We start from the raw sequence: 13,169 nt of genomic DNA, 5'->3' as shown, positions 1-13,169 counted from the left end.
TGTAATCAGTCTCCTTCCAGTTGTCAAGTGCAAAGGTGGCTTCTGCTCCATATTCTGACAGAGAATTGATTTGCTAGAGGCAGTCTCGGCACACAGACACACCCCAATACGTGGGACATGCCTCACTTGGGGCAGATACCTGGGGATAACATCAACAGAGCTTGATGTAGACCTGCTGGGCCATGGCAATGATGTGGGGCGCAAATCTAGAAGCTCTGCCTTTGATCCAAGGGCCAGCTGTGATGCTTTTCATCTCTTTTCACTCAAACCAGCAGTGACCACAAAGTTTCAACATTTGAGGATTCACTCCTGGTCTCATGAAAATGCAGGACTGAGCCTTGTGCCCTAGGATGCAAGTGAAGACAGCTTTAGAGGAACACTTTGTGGGAATCACAGCTTTCCTGGCATCACTGACTGATTTGAGCAGGGCTATTCCACTCTGCTGCTGTCAGCCCCTCTGTGGAAGCTGATGCAGAAGCAGCAGCATCTTGCTCAAGTCAGGCAGTCAGTCACATCAGAAAAACTGTGAAAAGCTGATCCTCTGAGACTACACAGCTCTCACAAAAGTGTTTCAAGTGTAGGGGGCTGAAAATGCCCCCAGTGCCAGCTCCCCACTCTCAGCAGAAAGGGAGAAGGGAAATTTCACCCTGCTCTGAACCTGGCAGTAGTTGGTGTCCAGCCACCCCTACCGCAGGGAAAGGGAAGAGGAAAGCAATCACTGCCTGATCAAGAACAACAGACTTAATAAAGCCATATTAAATATATGCACAAACAAATAAAACCAGCCCTTAATGCCAATGAAGGCTGAAAGCCATTCAGGCAAAGAGCAGACTCATACAAATTAATGAAAGGCTCATATTCAAGAACAAAACACTGAAAACTTGGATGAAAGCTCAGCCACACTGCACAGCTCCTGTATTACTGCTCTGCTCAATAAGATCTTCAAGAATTACTTGCAGTTACCTTCAGTAAAATACCTCTGATCCCAAAATGAAGCACAAAAACCACCCAAGAAAATCCAGAGAACTTATGAGCTTAGATCTTTGCCCTTCAAATGCAAAACCATCTTTAACACACTCAGCAAAACTTAAACCCCCCTCCCCAACTTGGTATTTGCAGCGTTCTCAGCCACGAAAAATTAAACTGAAATGTGAAACTCCCTGTTGAAGATCTACCAACTTCTTGTCTGCTCTGAGGGCAAAGAATACTTACCAGAAACCGAGCACCAGCACCAAGACAAGTGTGGGGGTCACCAAACAACAAAGCTGGAGGACAATATCCACTGCCTTGATTTCCCCACGTGCTAACACACCACTGCCCTGAAGCACAGACTCCTTCCTTTTCGTGACCTACTGAACAAAAGACTGAGCAAAATGAAACTAAAGTCAGCCGGGAATCCCCCGGCTGAAATGCATACGCATTTTGCTCATTCAGAGAAACGAGCAAAAAATATCTGGTCAGAACAGAGAAAAGGTAACATCCAGCCTAAAATCTATTGCTAGGTGGTAATTTAGGTAAAGCATCTGAGGAACAGTCCAAAGAAATGGGACCCGGGGTAAACACCCATCATGGCGTAAACTCTGACTTGGTTAAGGCACTTGCAATGGGAATATTTCTATTTACATGCATAAATCTAATTATTCTGGCACACAGGGAGATATTTAATTACCTCTTCCATTATATCTAAGAAGAAAAAACAAATTGTTTTTCTTTTGCAGTAAGGACAAGGTTTAAGTGATAATGTAGCAGATGTGAGTAAGTAGAGAAAAGATCCCATTTCTAGACAGAGCTGTGTACGCAGCTCCAGATCTAATCGGATGGGACGCGACAAAAAAATAAATGTTATTAATATTTCTCCTAAGGGCTGAGAAGCTACATTGGAAAACCAGACGGAGCCTGCAGCCGAGTCCCAGAGAAGGCAAGATGGCACGCTGTGCTGTCCCATAATTCACTCATCGGAGAAAAAAAGATACCCAGATCCAACAACACACGTGTCTCTGGACAAACACTGACTCTGCCAGTCCTGCCTTGAGCACGGTGCAGCGAGTGAGGGGAGCTTGGGAGAACCGGGAGCGGATGGAGGGGGCGATGGTGACACCTGCCAGGCTCTGCCCCACTTCGCCACCTCCTAGCCCAGCTCTGTGCCTGGGAGCACAAGTCACCTGCTCGCCTAAAGTTTGAATTCAGACACCTTGAAGGTGTTTTCTAGCGCTCACGACTCCCTTCTCTATCCCGGCTATTCGCGTAAAGCACGAGCATCTAAGAGCCCCCAGACCCTCGTGGGGTTCCCAGCACGAATGGCAGCCCCGTCCCTCCCCGGGATGCCCATCGCGATGTCCCCGCTCGGCCGCGCTCACCCAGCCCCGTTCCGTCCCGCTCCGGCCAGCCCGGGACAGCGGCAGCGCCCGAAAGCGAAAGCGGCGGAGCGGCTCTGCCGGGAAAGCACGTGGGGCTGCGGAGCCGGGCTGGGGAGGGGGGAGCGGCGGGCCCCAGGGATGGGGACAGCCGGGTCGGGACCTCGGGGAGGCAGCGGAGGTGGTACTGCTCCCCCCCGGAATCATTTCCTTCGGTAAAGAGCTCCGGCATCGTCGAGCTCACGCATGGGGCACTGCTGGGTCCATATCCGCAGGTCAGGTGTGCCCAGGTGCCACGTCCACACACCTTTGGAGCAGCACGAGGGATGGTGATTTCACCTCTACCCTGCGCAGCCTGTTCCCCCTTCTGCTGAAGGCATTTTCCCTAATATCCAACCTAAATGTTCCCTTTTGTAACCTCAGGCAGCCTCCTCTTGTTCTGTCACTCCTTACCTGGGAAAAAAGACAGACAGAGCCCCAGCTGGCACCACCCTCCTTCCAGAGACTTGTAGAGTGGCAAGGTCCTTCTCCCTAAGCCTCTTTTTGTCCGGGCTGAATCCTCCCCATTCCATCAGCTGCTCCTCCTCCAACTTCTGCTCTAGATCATTCCCCAGCCCTCCTTTGCCCCCATGGAAGGACAGCCCAGTCCAGTCCCCACTGAATAGCCCTCAGCGGGGCAAGGCACCTCCATGGCAGACAAAGGGTGCTTTTTTCCTGCCATTTCCTTTTTATTAATGCTCACCACACTAGTGGGATGTCATTTAAAACAACCAGAGGACTGTGGCTTGATGGAAGTCAGGTCCCCATGGTCCTCAGCAGACATTGCCATGCAGGGAGTGAAAACATCACCTGAGCACTGCTGGCTTTAGAGCAGGAGGCAGCACGGACAAGCCTTTAGCTGGCAGTGAAGGAGCTGGCACTGAAATAGCTGGCAGAGGCAGCGATGGGAACAGGGTGAGAAAGGAGGTAGAAACTGCCCAATATAACAGGGCTTCTTCCAGGACCCAGCCAGTCACACCCCAGCATCACACCTGTAGCCCTTGGCTCCTGCTGTCCCAGCTAGGTCAGACCTCCCTTGGCTGCCATGGAGCCTCTGAGGCCCCTCCAGCCTCCTCCCCCACCAGCCTGGGTACCAGGGCCACTGAAGTGATGCTCATCCCAGCAGCCACATGGAAAAAGGAAGGGCCTCTGGTGCTGTGGATGAGAGAGAAGCAGGTCAGAGGGACTCTGCTTATATCCATGGCAATGCAGAGGGGGCAACCACCACGCTCAAGGAGCTCAGGAAACTGAACCCATCCTGCTACCAGCCTTTCTGGGGCCAAGTTTAGTGTTTTTATACTCCTCTGTGCTGGAAGAGAACATAATCTCTATCTTTATTAATGTGATCACCATTAGAGGTGCTGGATTTCTCACCCAAGATCTCCTCCAAGTGAAAAGACAACAACAACAACCAAAAACAGAAGCATGAACTGGAACAGGAAAATAACTGAGCCACTTGAGATAAAGTATTAGCACTGTAATAGGAAGGAAAAGCAACTGCTTCCTTGGCTAGATACTTAAAGTTTATCTTATAATCTCTTTGGTTTCCTTATAATTTTCATTGATTTTCTCATCTTTGCTGTCACTTTCTCAACAACATGGCCATCATCAGTTTGGAGCTTTACACAGAACTTTTTGGGTCTGTAAAGAAATTACCCTGGGCACAAGATCTGTTATTGTACTGCACTGCAAATTCACATCCTGTTTACCTTTTTTTCAGTCATATCCAGGTCCTTTAGCATTACTAGTTCTGAGCTTACTTGGAGTTTGGTGATATAATTTGATTTGCTAGATTCTGTCAAAATCAGGAGGCTCTTGGCAGAAGTGAAACCCAGGATGAACACGAAAGGCGCTGTATTTCCAAAATGTAACAACAGAGATGCCAAAAAGTGGCAAAACCTATTTCTGCTGTCTCCTGAGACTGATAACACAAAGCCTGTGCACTTTGAGAGCCCAGCCCTGATTTCTAAGAACACAAGCCCTTTGCAGATCCTGAAAAAGCAACATTGATTGAGGTGCAGACTTCAAAATCTTTGCAGAAGAAAGGCTCCATGGAAGCACAGTTGCATAGAGCCTAGAACATTTCTGGGGAAAAGGAAATAAAATTCAATCAAAACTGATTTAAAGCAGCTCATCTTTTAATTGGTTCAGACAATTTTTCTGGTTATACACAAGCTCCTGTGCTCCTCTGTGAAGGGATGAACTCTACAAACTTTTCTCAAGAAAATTAAGAAGGACATGACTCGGGAAGCCAAAGTCAAGCTGCACAATTGCATATCCCTAGAAAGTGGGGAGAGAACAGAAAATGTTATACATTAGTTCATGCCACAATCCCAAGAGGGCTTTGAGAGCCAGGTAGTTCTGAGTTCTGCTTACCTTTCTGGTGATGATCTCAGGATTTATGATATCAAAGAGATCAAGCCCTTTGCTGTTCATCAGTGAAGTCAGAGTTGATCCAATGCCTGTGGAATCAGCAAACCCATCCAGTTACAGGGATGTTCATCCTGGCTTGCTGCTCATCATGTGCTGCCTGTTGCCAAGAGCTAATTGTGCCTCAATGCCCCACAGCCCCTCAGCCTGACAGAAAACTCACTTTTTCTTTCTCCCAGCCATTTATACAGGGATCCTCAATCTCCAAGTGTAGCCAGCAGAATTTCAAACATTAATGTGATTGCCCCCCCACCACTTTCCCAGTTGACAGTATTATTGATGGTTTTTTTTTTCAGTGCCCAGTTTTAGGAGATTAGATGTTAGACAATTCATGGAGCAGGCTGGCATGTCCCCAGATGAAAACTCACTTGAAGTTACTTCTGGAATACCAGCAACCAAGATCCTATCCTGCAGGAAGCTTTGTATGGCTGGGTCCTCCTGAAAACCAGAAAATTCATACAAAAATGCTTTAAAAGACATTGTTAACCTCAAATGGCTTAGAGAATACTTGTTGTAAGACTTACCCCACTTGGATCAGCTGTGCATTTAAACACTTTAATCTCTACACTGAAGGGAAAGGGAAAAAAATGGGAAGAAAAGTCACTAAATGCTGCAGAGATCTTTTTGTGCTGCTCTTAAACATGGAACAAAAGAAGCAACTCTCAAAAGAGCACAGCACCAACCTGGAGTCCACAGGCTGCAAAATGAGTTTCTTTTCTGCATAAATAGCTTGGATAGTGACAGTGACTTCCTGCAGAGAAAAGAGCAGCAGGGTTCAGGCATACCCTTTAGCAAGGAGCTCCATTTGGATATTTTGGGTTGTTTTCTAGGAGCCAGAGTTCAACATCCTTTTGGCTTTACCTCCAGGTATTGCTGGAGAAGGCCAGCATTTTCCTCCTCCACTCCTCATGCCCACAGCCTCAGTCTCTGGGGCTCAAGGGTGGCTCATCCACTGAACTTTTGCTATTTTGTAAATCCTGCATAAGGATGGAAATGGCTATGTAGGGTGTTGTTTCTCAATGATCTCCATCTCTACATCTGACTGGATGTAGAGAGAACAGTCTCAAGGCAGCCAGGGATGCCACAGGTAGTCAATCCAATATAAACCAAATTAAAAAAAGAAAGCAATCACTGAATTCTGACTGCTTAGGCTCATTTTCTTGCATATAAACATTCATTTAAGAGAAACATTTTGTGATGCAGTTGCAGGTCACAACCAGGAGCTGATCTCATCCTAGGAGACAGAGTTTTGGGGACCACCTCTAATCCAGTGCTTCTGCAATCCTTGAAATGTATTTCAAGATACCACGTGGGGCATAAGAAACAGCTATAGGCATTTCCTTTAACACACTGCTAACACAGGATACTTTCTGAGGGAATTATTCTCAGCTGTGGTTTAACCTTTTAAAATGAGTGTGCCCAACCCTCAGGCAAGGACTGGTGTTGGTTTTGTGTCTGTCTCAGACCACAGCTGCAAAACTGGACTAACATTCTGCTTTCCTGTGATGTTAACCACGACAGGAAAGCTGTTGGCCTTTTTTTTTTCCCTGCTTCCTTAGATTCACTATAAAGCAGTTTAGGGTGAAACACAGTTTAAGCAGGACCTTTCATACAGGCACATATAGGGGAAAAGATTGTATTTTGAGCTTCACATTCTTCAGAGCTCTATCTCCATTTCTGATCCAGGTGTACTCTAAGTGGGGACCTGAGCTAGAATTTGGGTACATGGAGAGTTCAAAATAAATACATCCCCATGGTGTCTTCATTCTCTCCTAAATATCTCACTGGCACTACCCTATGTGAGGTAAATGTTAATGGAAGCTCAGAGCTTTCTGCTGCTTTGACCACCTTGTACACTGACAATGGGTTGGCCCAGCTGAGGGGGCATTGAGCCAACATGGTCACTGTCATCATTCCCAGCCCCAAATGTCTAAGGAACAGATGGGACTGTTAAAACAAACTGATTTGCCTTCTCCATCTTCCATGGTTTAGCCACCCACCCTTCCCAAAGGGCTCCCTGCCATTGCTGTCCCTGCACACGAGGAAAGGTCCTGACTTGTGACAGAGCCTGTCCCAAGGGTTTCACAGCCAGGGGGTGCAAGGACTGACCTTCTCCATGTATAGAGCCACCAGGGGTTCTTCTCCTGCCAGAAGGATGCTGACCTCCACTGCTACCAAGGACCTCACGACTGTCCCTTCAGGCTGAAGAGAAATCTGGGGCTGGGTGAGACTCCACACCTTGGCCACAGAGTCATTGTAGGAGGTGCCTTGAAAAATCTAGTCCAGTAAGGAGTAACAAATGAGTAATCAGGCTTTTTCCATACCAATTTCGTGCCAACATGTCACAGAGCTGAATTCCTTTTCCAGTTGCTTGTTCTTCCTCCTTTCACACACGCCAAATAACTCAATCAGGTTTCAGGGAGACTGTGCCAGCATAGAAGTTGGAGAAATCCTCCTTGCAAAGCACAAGTGCTTCTCCATCAGCTCCTCATATTCTCTACCTGGCCCACCCAAGACTCAGATTGTCAAAATAAGGACCCAAATTACAATGCAACAGAATCCATTTGAAATTTCCTCATTTGGCATGCAATGCTCTGAATAGGACAAAAAGTTACCCTCTGCAGTGCCTTCTTCTGCACTTCTGTGTCTTCTATCTCAAGCAGCTCCTTCAGAAACAAACCAGAAACAGATTGTGGAAAAACAAAAGACAAGGTTATGATTTTCCCCTGGTGCAGGCTGGACAGGCCAAAGCACTGAGGTGGAGCCTGTGCCCAGTGCAGGTCATGGCTGAGCTCCCCTTTTTTCCATCTCAGTGATCCCCCAGAAAAACCACATCCCTTTATAATTCAGCAGACAAATTTTCTATCAGCTGCTGTTATCCCTCCAAGGAATAACACTGCCTGGGAGCACACTCTTGATAAGAAGGCACCAACTCCAGGATCACATGTAGTGACTGGCTGGAGATTTCATTCTTCTGCAGAAACCAGCTCTCACCAAAATACGGTATTTATTGAATTTTTCACCTTCTCCCTAAAGTATGATGTATGAGGTAAGGAGGGTACCCCTCTGGGAATCACCTGCAATTTCTCCCCTCTGAGGTGGAGCACCAGTCGCCCATCTAAGAAAGCTGCAGCAGCCAGGGAGCTGAGGCTGTGCTCAGACAGCCAGAAGTAGAGCATTCGGGACTCGGTCAGCAGTGATGGGGAGAACACTGAGTCACTGAGCACACTGGAGGTGTTCTTGTACAGGACAAGGCCCTGTGAAGGGAAACAAGTGCATTGGCCACAGCGAGCAGCAGGGAGGCAGGACAACAAGCCAACACCTGCCTTACCATGGCAAGGCAAAGCAAAGCCTGGACACAGCAGGGAGCAGGTTGGCATCAGCCAGGCTGCAGTGCCACAGCCTCACAAAACCAGCCCCTCCAAGCCCTCCAGGACACACCATGGCCAGAAAACATTTGGTGTCTGAGCAGCCTGGGTTACTTTACCGTGTGATGGGATTCTATGTAGTTTGCTTTTATGACGGGATCTGATGCAAGGGAGATATCGACCATGATGTCTTTATCTCGGACAAATTTGGCTGCAGGAAGAAAACACAAAAACCTCACACCAGAAATAGGACCTTTTGCAGAGCTTGTGCCAGTTGTTTTTAGGGCTTGGTGCAGGGGGTGACAGATGATAGGAAAGAACACAGGGGTGGGAAAAAGGTTCCCATTCCTTTGGATGCCAGCACTGATCCTGCTACAGCTCAATTAGTCTTTTTCACAGGGAAATCGGGATAATTTTACATTCCACAGTTCTACATTAAACTCCTTTTCCCTGATATTTGGGACTGGGAAAATCTCCAGATGCTGTATGATCTCATCCCCAATACTGCAGTGTATGCTCCTGTTCTAGCTAACATTGGTCCTACAGCATCCTGCACAGCTGATCAGTACTTACTGAAGGAGAAATTCCTTATGAGTTGAAATGTCTTTGAAACTGTGTAATCACCCTAAAAGATCAATCTGATGCAGAAAAATCCAAACATAATATTATTAAGATTTATTTTGCTGCTGAGGGCTTGGGATCCCATACATATTTTTTTAAGGATGTGGCTACTACTCTGCTGGGGCACAAACATTGAAACCAGCACATAAAAAAGAAAGCAAAGACACCCAAGAAATTTACCTGCTAAATCAAGTACAAAATTTGTCAGTGTCTGAGCAACAGCATTTATTTCCTTGCACACCTACACGAGGAAAAGAGGGGAGAAAAATTAGGGGAAGGGGTAGAATTTTGGATTGTAGAGCAGAGCTGAGAGCTGAGTCTCATTGACCAACAGTCCCTAGATCTCAGAGTCCAGCAGCCTCAGGGTCAGCAACACCTCTCACTTTGTCCAGGCTGCTTTTTTATTGTGGATTCAATAACACTAACATTACACTGCTACTGTCCTGTGGGCAAGAAAAGTGTGTGGCATATAAAGCTACAGAGCTTTCCTCAGTCCACAGGCTGATCTTACCTCCCTCTTGAGGACCAGCTTCAGGGTGAAGGAGATGAAATCTGTGAAGAGCTGCTTCAGCCAGCCAGGTCTGTGTAAGACAGGGAGCACAGTCAAAGACCACCTTTGGTCTCCACATTTGGATAGGTGGCATCTGGGGACCAGCAGGGGGACAATAAATCTCGATTTTGAAAGGGGTCAGACTCACTGCTTGTCTCCTTGGAGGTGAAGTGTGAGTTTGTGGAAAGTCAGGTAGCAGTCTGAGGCATCAGGAGCCACTTGGTGCTTTTGGCACACTGTATGGGACAAAAGGAAAAATAAAAAATAATAGCTAGTTCGTCACTGAGATGAGAAGGAAGAGTGCACTTTGCAAACACTGCAGGCTTGGAGCAGGGCGTGACTGCAGAGGGCCAGCCAGGGCTCCCCACATCTCCCAGGGGATGTACCCAAAAGATTCCAGACCCTGCCAGGTCAGGGCAGATGGGGCTACCTTGCATCTGGATGGTTTCTGCTCTCAGATCCAGCTGAGCTGGTCTACCAGGCACCCTTCTTCATCTGGATACCTGCCAGCTGCCCTCACTCCTGCAGAGACCCAGCTAACCCCTAACATGACCCAGGAGAATCTGAACAGTACATGCAACCCAAAAACCCGGGGGGGGGGGGGGGGGGGGGGCGGAATTAAGTCCTGCTGCAAAAAGTTTGGGTGTTGCAGCATACTTACTCAGATTGATATTTAGCTGGAGGTCAATGGAAGACTCAATTTCAAAATCAACTGAATGAAAAAGCTGCAAGCTGCAATGGCAGAAGAGAGAACATTTAGGAACCTGTGCCAGGAGCAGGTCTTCCCTGCCAGATGTGGATTTTATAATAGCACTCACACCTGGCCTTGCACTGCAATGGACAAACCCCCAGCACACCACAGCCCATCTCAGTTACTCTGGCTTTTAATCATTGCAAACTGCTGCCCCTTTTATTCACTTAGAGTTCACCGAGCAACAAAGGGGAGAGAAGGAGTCAACTCGTATGCTTTGGCCATCTGATCTTGCCATGCAAGATTGAGAACAGGAAGTCAGAAAGCAAGATGAGGCTCAGAAGCACTGCTGGAGTACAAAACCCTGTCTCAGGCAGCAATCAATGCAGTCATTGCCAGAGAGGCTGAGGGGCTCAGGCCCCTCACTTTGTCACAGGCCAGTCCCACAGGCAGCAGCAGGAGCTGGGCTGTGGTGCTCAGCAGCCCCCAGCTCCCAGCCCCAGGTACTTACAACCAAGCTCCAGCATAGCCATAGGTCAGGGTCCCTTTGAAAAAGGCTGTCACGTTTTTAATGGAAATGTGAATGACACTGTCCTCCTTGAGCTCCACCTCACTCCTCTCGATGGACAAATCATTGACTTGGATGCTAGAAACAACAGAAACACAGTTTGCTCCCAAGCCAGAGCTGTTTGCTGTGACTGGGCAGGACAGGTTTATTCCTGAAGAATGGGATCCCTGAGGAACCTGTGCCAGTGCCAGACTCGGGAGCTTTTGCAAATCCCAAGGCCAGGTACAAGCACAGTGACAGTGATGCTTTTGCTCAGCCTTGGTGCACTGTTCAATGTTTGGCTACAAGGCTGTGGAACGCTTTAAACAGGAAACGTGAAACAGTGCAACCCTGTTTTATTGCAGTACTCTGTGCAGGGGTGGTCATGGCAGGAAGTCTGTTCTGTGAGTATACCACTGAATTTGTGGTCCCAAAATAAAAGTAAATAACACAGCAGCAGCCAGTCTGGTTTGTCACAAAGCACAGCCAAGTGACATCCTGCTGACAGGGGTGGCCCTAGCAGCACAGGATGGGTCCCCTCTGTCTCTCAATGTGCCTTGGGCATCACCTGTCATCAGTGGTCACAGGCTCCCCATCCCCACTGTCAGAAATGAGCTCTACACCCTGCCTTGCTGGCTGCCCGCTCAGTTGCAAAAATAAATAACTTATTAGGAGCCTAAACCTTAACATGCAAATGGTCTGTGAAGCTTAGATCCAAAACTGTGTCTGCCCCAGAGCAGACCTTTGCTTTCTCCAGGAATTGCTGGCTCAAAGCTCCTTCCAAGGCCAGTTTCTGCTCCCCTCTCTCCCCTGTCCCCTCCCCTGGCACAGAGACACAGACATACTCACTTGCTCAGCCCATAAGCCACCCGGCCCAGGAGGCGCATGGACCTTTCCCCAGTGATGTTTGGGAATTTGGCATTTCTGAAAGCTGCTTGAATGACCTGGGCCGTTTCCTGGTTCACTGTAAGTGGAAGAAAAGGGCAGAGATGTCAAACTGCAGTCTCTCCTGGCTGCAAAGCCAGACCTGCACTCTGGATTAAAGCACTACCAAAGGCTTTTATCTGAGGCGTTTCCATTAGATTCAGGAAGCACTGGAAGTAGTTTCAGAGTAAATTTAAAAAATTAAAAATCCCTCACTGTCCCATCTGATGGCAACAAGGGACAACATCACGTGTGGCTCGACAGCCACCAGTGGGAGCTGTGGCCAGCTTTCACACACCTCAGGAACAGATTTTGGAAAGGTCAAAATCATCCTTATACCACACAAGCTGTTGACTTTACCCCAGTGCTTTGCTTTGTTGCTGCTTACTTGTATTGCAGTCAGCTCATAGATCTACAAAGAAAAATTTCTGAAAAAGTTTCCGTGCCCATTTTCTTAACATTAGACAGCACATTACAGCCTCGGGCACGTGCTTGTACAGGACTTTTTCCTTCCAGAAATACCCGCTGTTGGTTCATGAATCCATCTTTCTCTTCATGTACCACTGTGGGATGGGACAGGACAGAGCTGTTCCCACTCTCTACAGAAGAATTAAGTTCTCCCCCCACCTGCAAATCTCCCAAATCCTTACAAAGAAGCCCACAGCAGGAGAAAAGCTGTTTCCCCCCCCTTCTGCATAACGACCCCAAGAGATGAGATTGCAATGAAGGAAGAAACCAAACACACATTTGTTCAAGCTCTTTCATCATGCCAAGCCCCAACAGGAGCAGTACTAAATCCTTGGGCTGAGGAGAGGGGCTGGAGACAATTTTCAAGCTCCTTTGCCTGTTCAGGCTTTAACCTGTGCTCCCAGGCAGGTGTTTACACAAGAGACAGAGAAGCAAGAAGCCCCCTCACTCGGATGACCTGTCACTAATTTGTGTCAGAGAGGGGCAGACACAGCCCCAAGGAGCAGGCACTTACACAGCAATGCCGCGGGCTTGGTCATCCTGCAGACGATCCCTGTGGCTCTGTAGGGGAAGGGCCCAAAGTCACAGGCTGCTGCTGCTGCGTGGACAAACATTAGCAAGATGCTGAAGGTCCCCAGCATCATCCTGCCAGCCCAGCACATCCTCAGACAGAGCAGAGGGTGCTGACGAGACCAAGTGGTTCTTGACGGAGGCAGAGCCTGCTTTCATACCCCCAGCAGAGCCCACTTGAAGCAGGACATGACCTGCTTCCTCCACTTATCAAAACTCATCACACATTTCCTAATCTTCCTATAGCTTCCTTGACACCATTCATACTGCATGTTGCCTTCCTCCCTCAGAAGGACTTGTGCTGCAGGGTTTGGTGCTCCTGCCAAGACTGCTTTAACTCAGGACATGCACACACCAGGGGGGTGGAAAAAGCTGGAGGGGAATGGAGAGCAGAAGAGGATAAAGTCAAGGGAGCAGCCTCACGTGCTGCCTCAAGCCACTTCATCATTTTTCCTTCGTGCAGAAATATTCTGTATTCCCACAGTAATTCCCCAGAAAAGCCCTGTTTGAAAGGTACCTGTATCATTCACTGCTCCCCCTTCCACTGATTTTATATACACTGTGGGGAAACTGAGGCACAATCCTGGGAAGGGAGTGTTCCCTGCTA

The 13,169-nt window shown here is 48.1% G+C and overlaps 1 protein-coding gene across 1 annotated transcript; it reads right to left on the bottom strand.

The window, feature by feature from the left end:
• Nucleotides 1-4,598: 4,598 nt before the first annotated feature.
• On the bottom strand, nucleotides 4,599-12,654 carry CETP (cholesteryl ester transfer protein). Its single transcript, XM_062500138.1, has 16 exons — nucleotides 12,507-12,654; nucleotides 11,450-11,564; nucleotides 10,565-10,699; nucleotides 10,024-10,094; nucleotides 9,511-9,598; nucleotides 9,324-9,393; nucleotides 8,993-9,053; nucleotides 8,311-8,402; nucleotides 7,901-8,080; nucleotides 7,439-7,489; nucleotides 6,933-7,100; nucleotides 5,507-5,574; nucleotides 5,348-5,390; nucleotides 5,192-5,261; nucleotides 4,770-4,855; nucleotides 4,599-4,673 (listed from the first exon to the last, which is right to left on the bottom strand). The coding sequence occupies exons 1-16, from the start codon at nucleotides 12,652-12,654 to the stop codon at nucleotides 4,599-4,601; spliced, it is 1,521 nt and encodes a 506-aa protein (XP_062356122.1).
• Nucleotides 12,655-13,169: the final 515 nt, after the last annotated feature.

This window comes from Cinclus cinclus, chromosome 11, assembly GCF_963662255.1.
Source record: "Cinclus cinclus chromosome 11, bCinCin1.1, whole genome shotgun sequence".
NCBI classification, from domain to species: domain Eukaryota; kingdom Metazoa; phylum Chordata; class Aves; order Passeriformes; family Cinclidae; genus Cinclus; species Cinclus cinclus.
This window is presented reverse-complemented; position numbering and strand designations above follow the sequence as displayed.

Excerpts from the sequence above, each read along its gene's own strand:
- CETP (XM_062500138.1), bottom strand. The coding sequence starts at position 12,654 with ATGTGCTGGGCTGGCAGGATGATGCTGGGGACCTTCAGCATCTTGCTA. Across the intron at positions 7,101-7,438 it reads AGAAGAAGGCACTGCAGAGG|ATTTTTCAAGGCACCTCCTA; the intron begins GTAACTTTTTGT and ends TTACTGGACTAG. Across the intron at positions 5,575-6,932 it reads TGGCTCTATACATGGAGAAG|GAAGTCACTGTCACTATCCA; the intron begins GTCAGTCCTTGC and ends TTTTCTCTGCAG.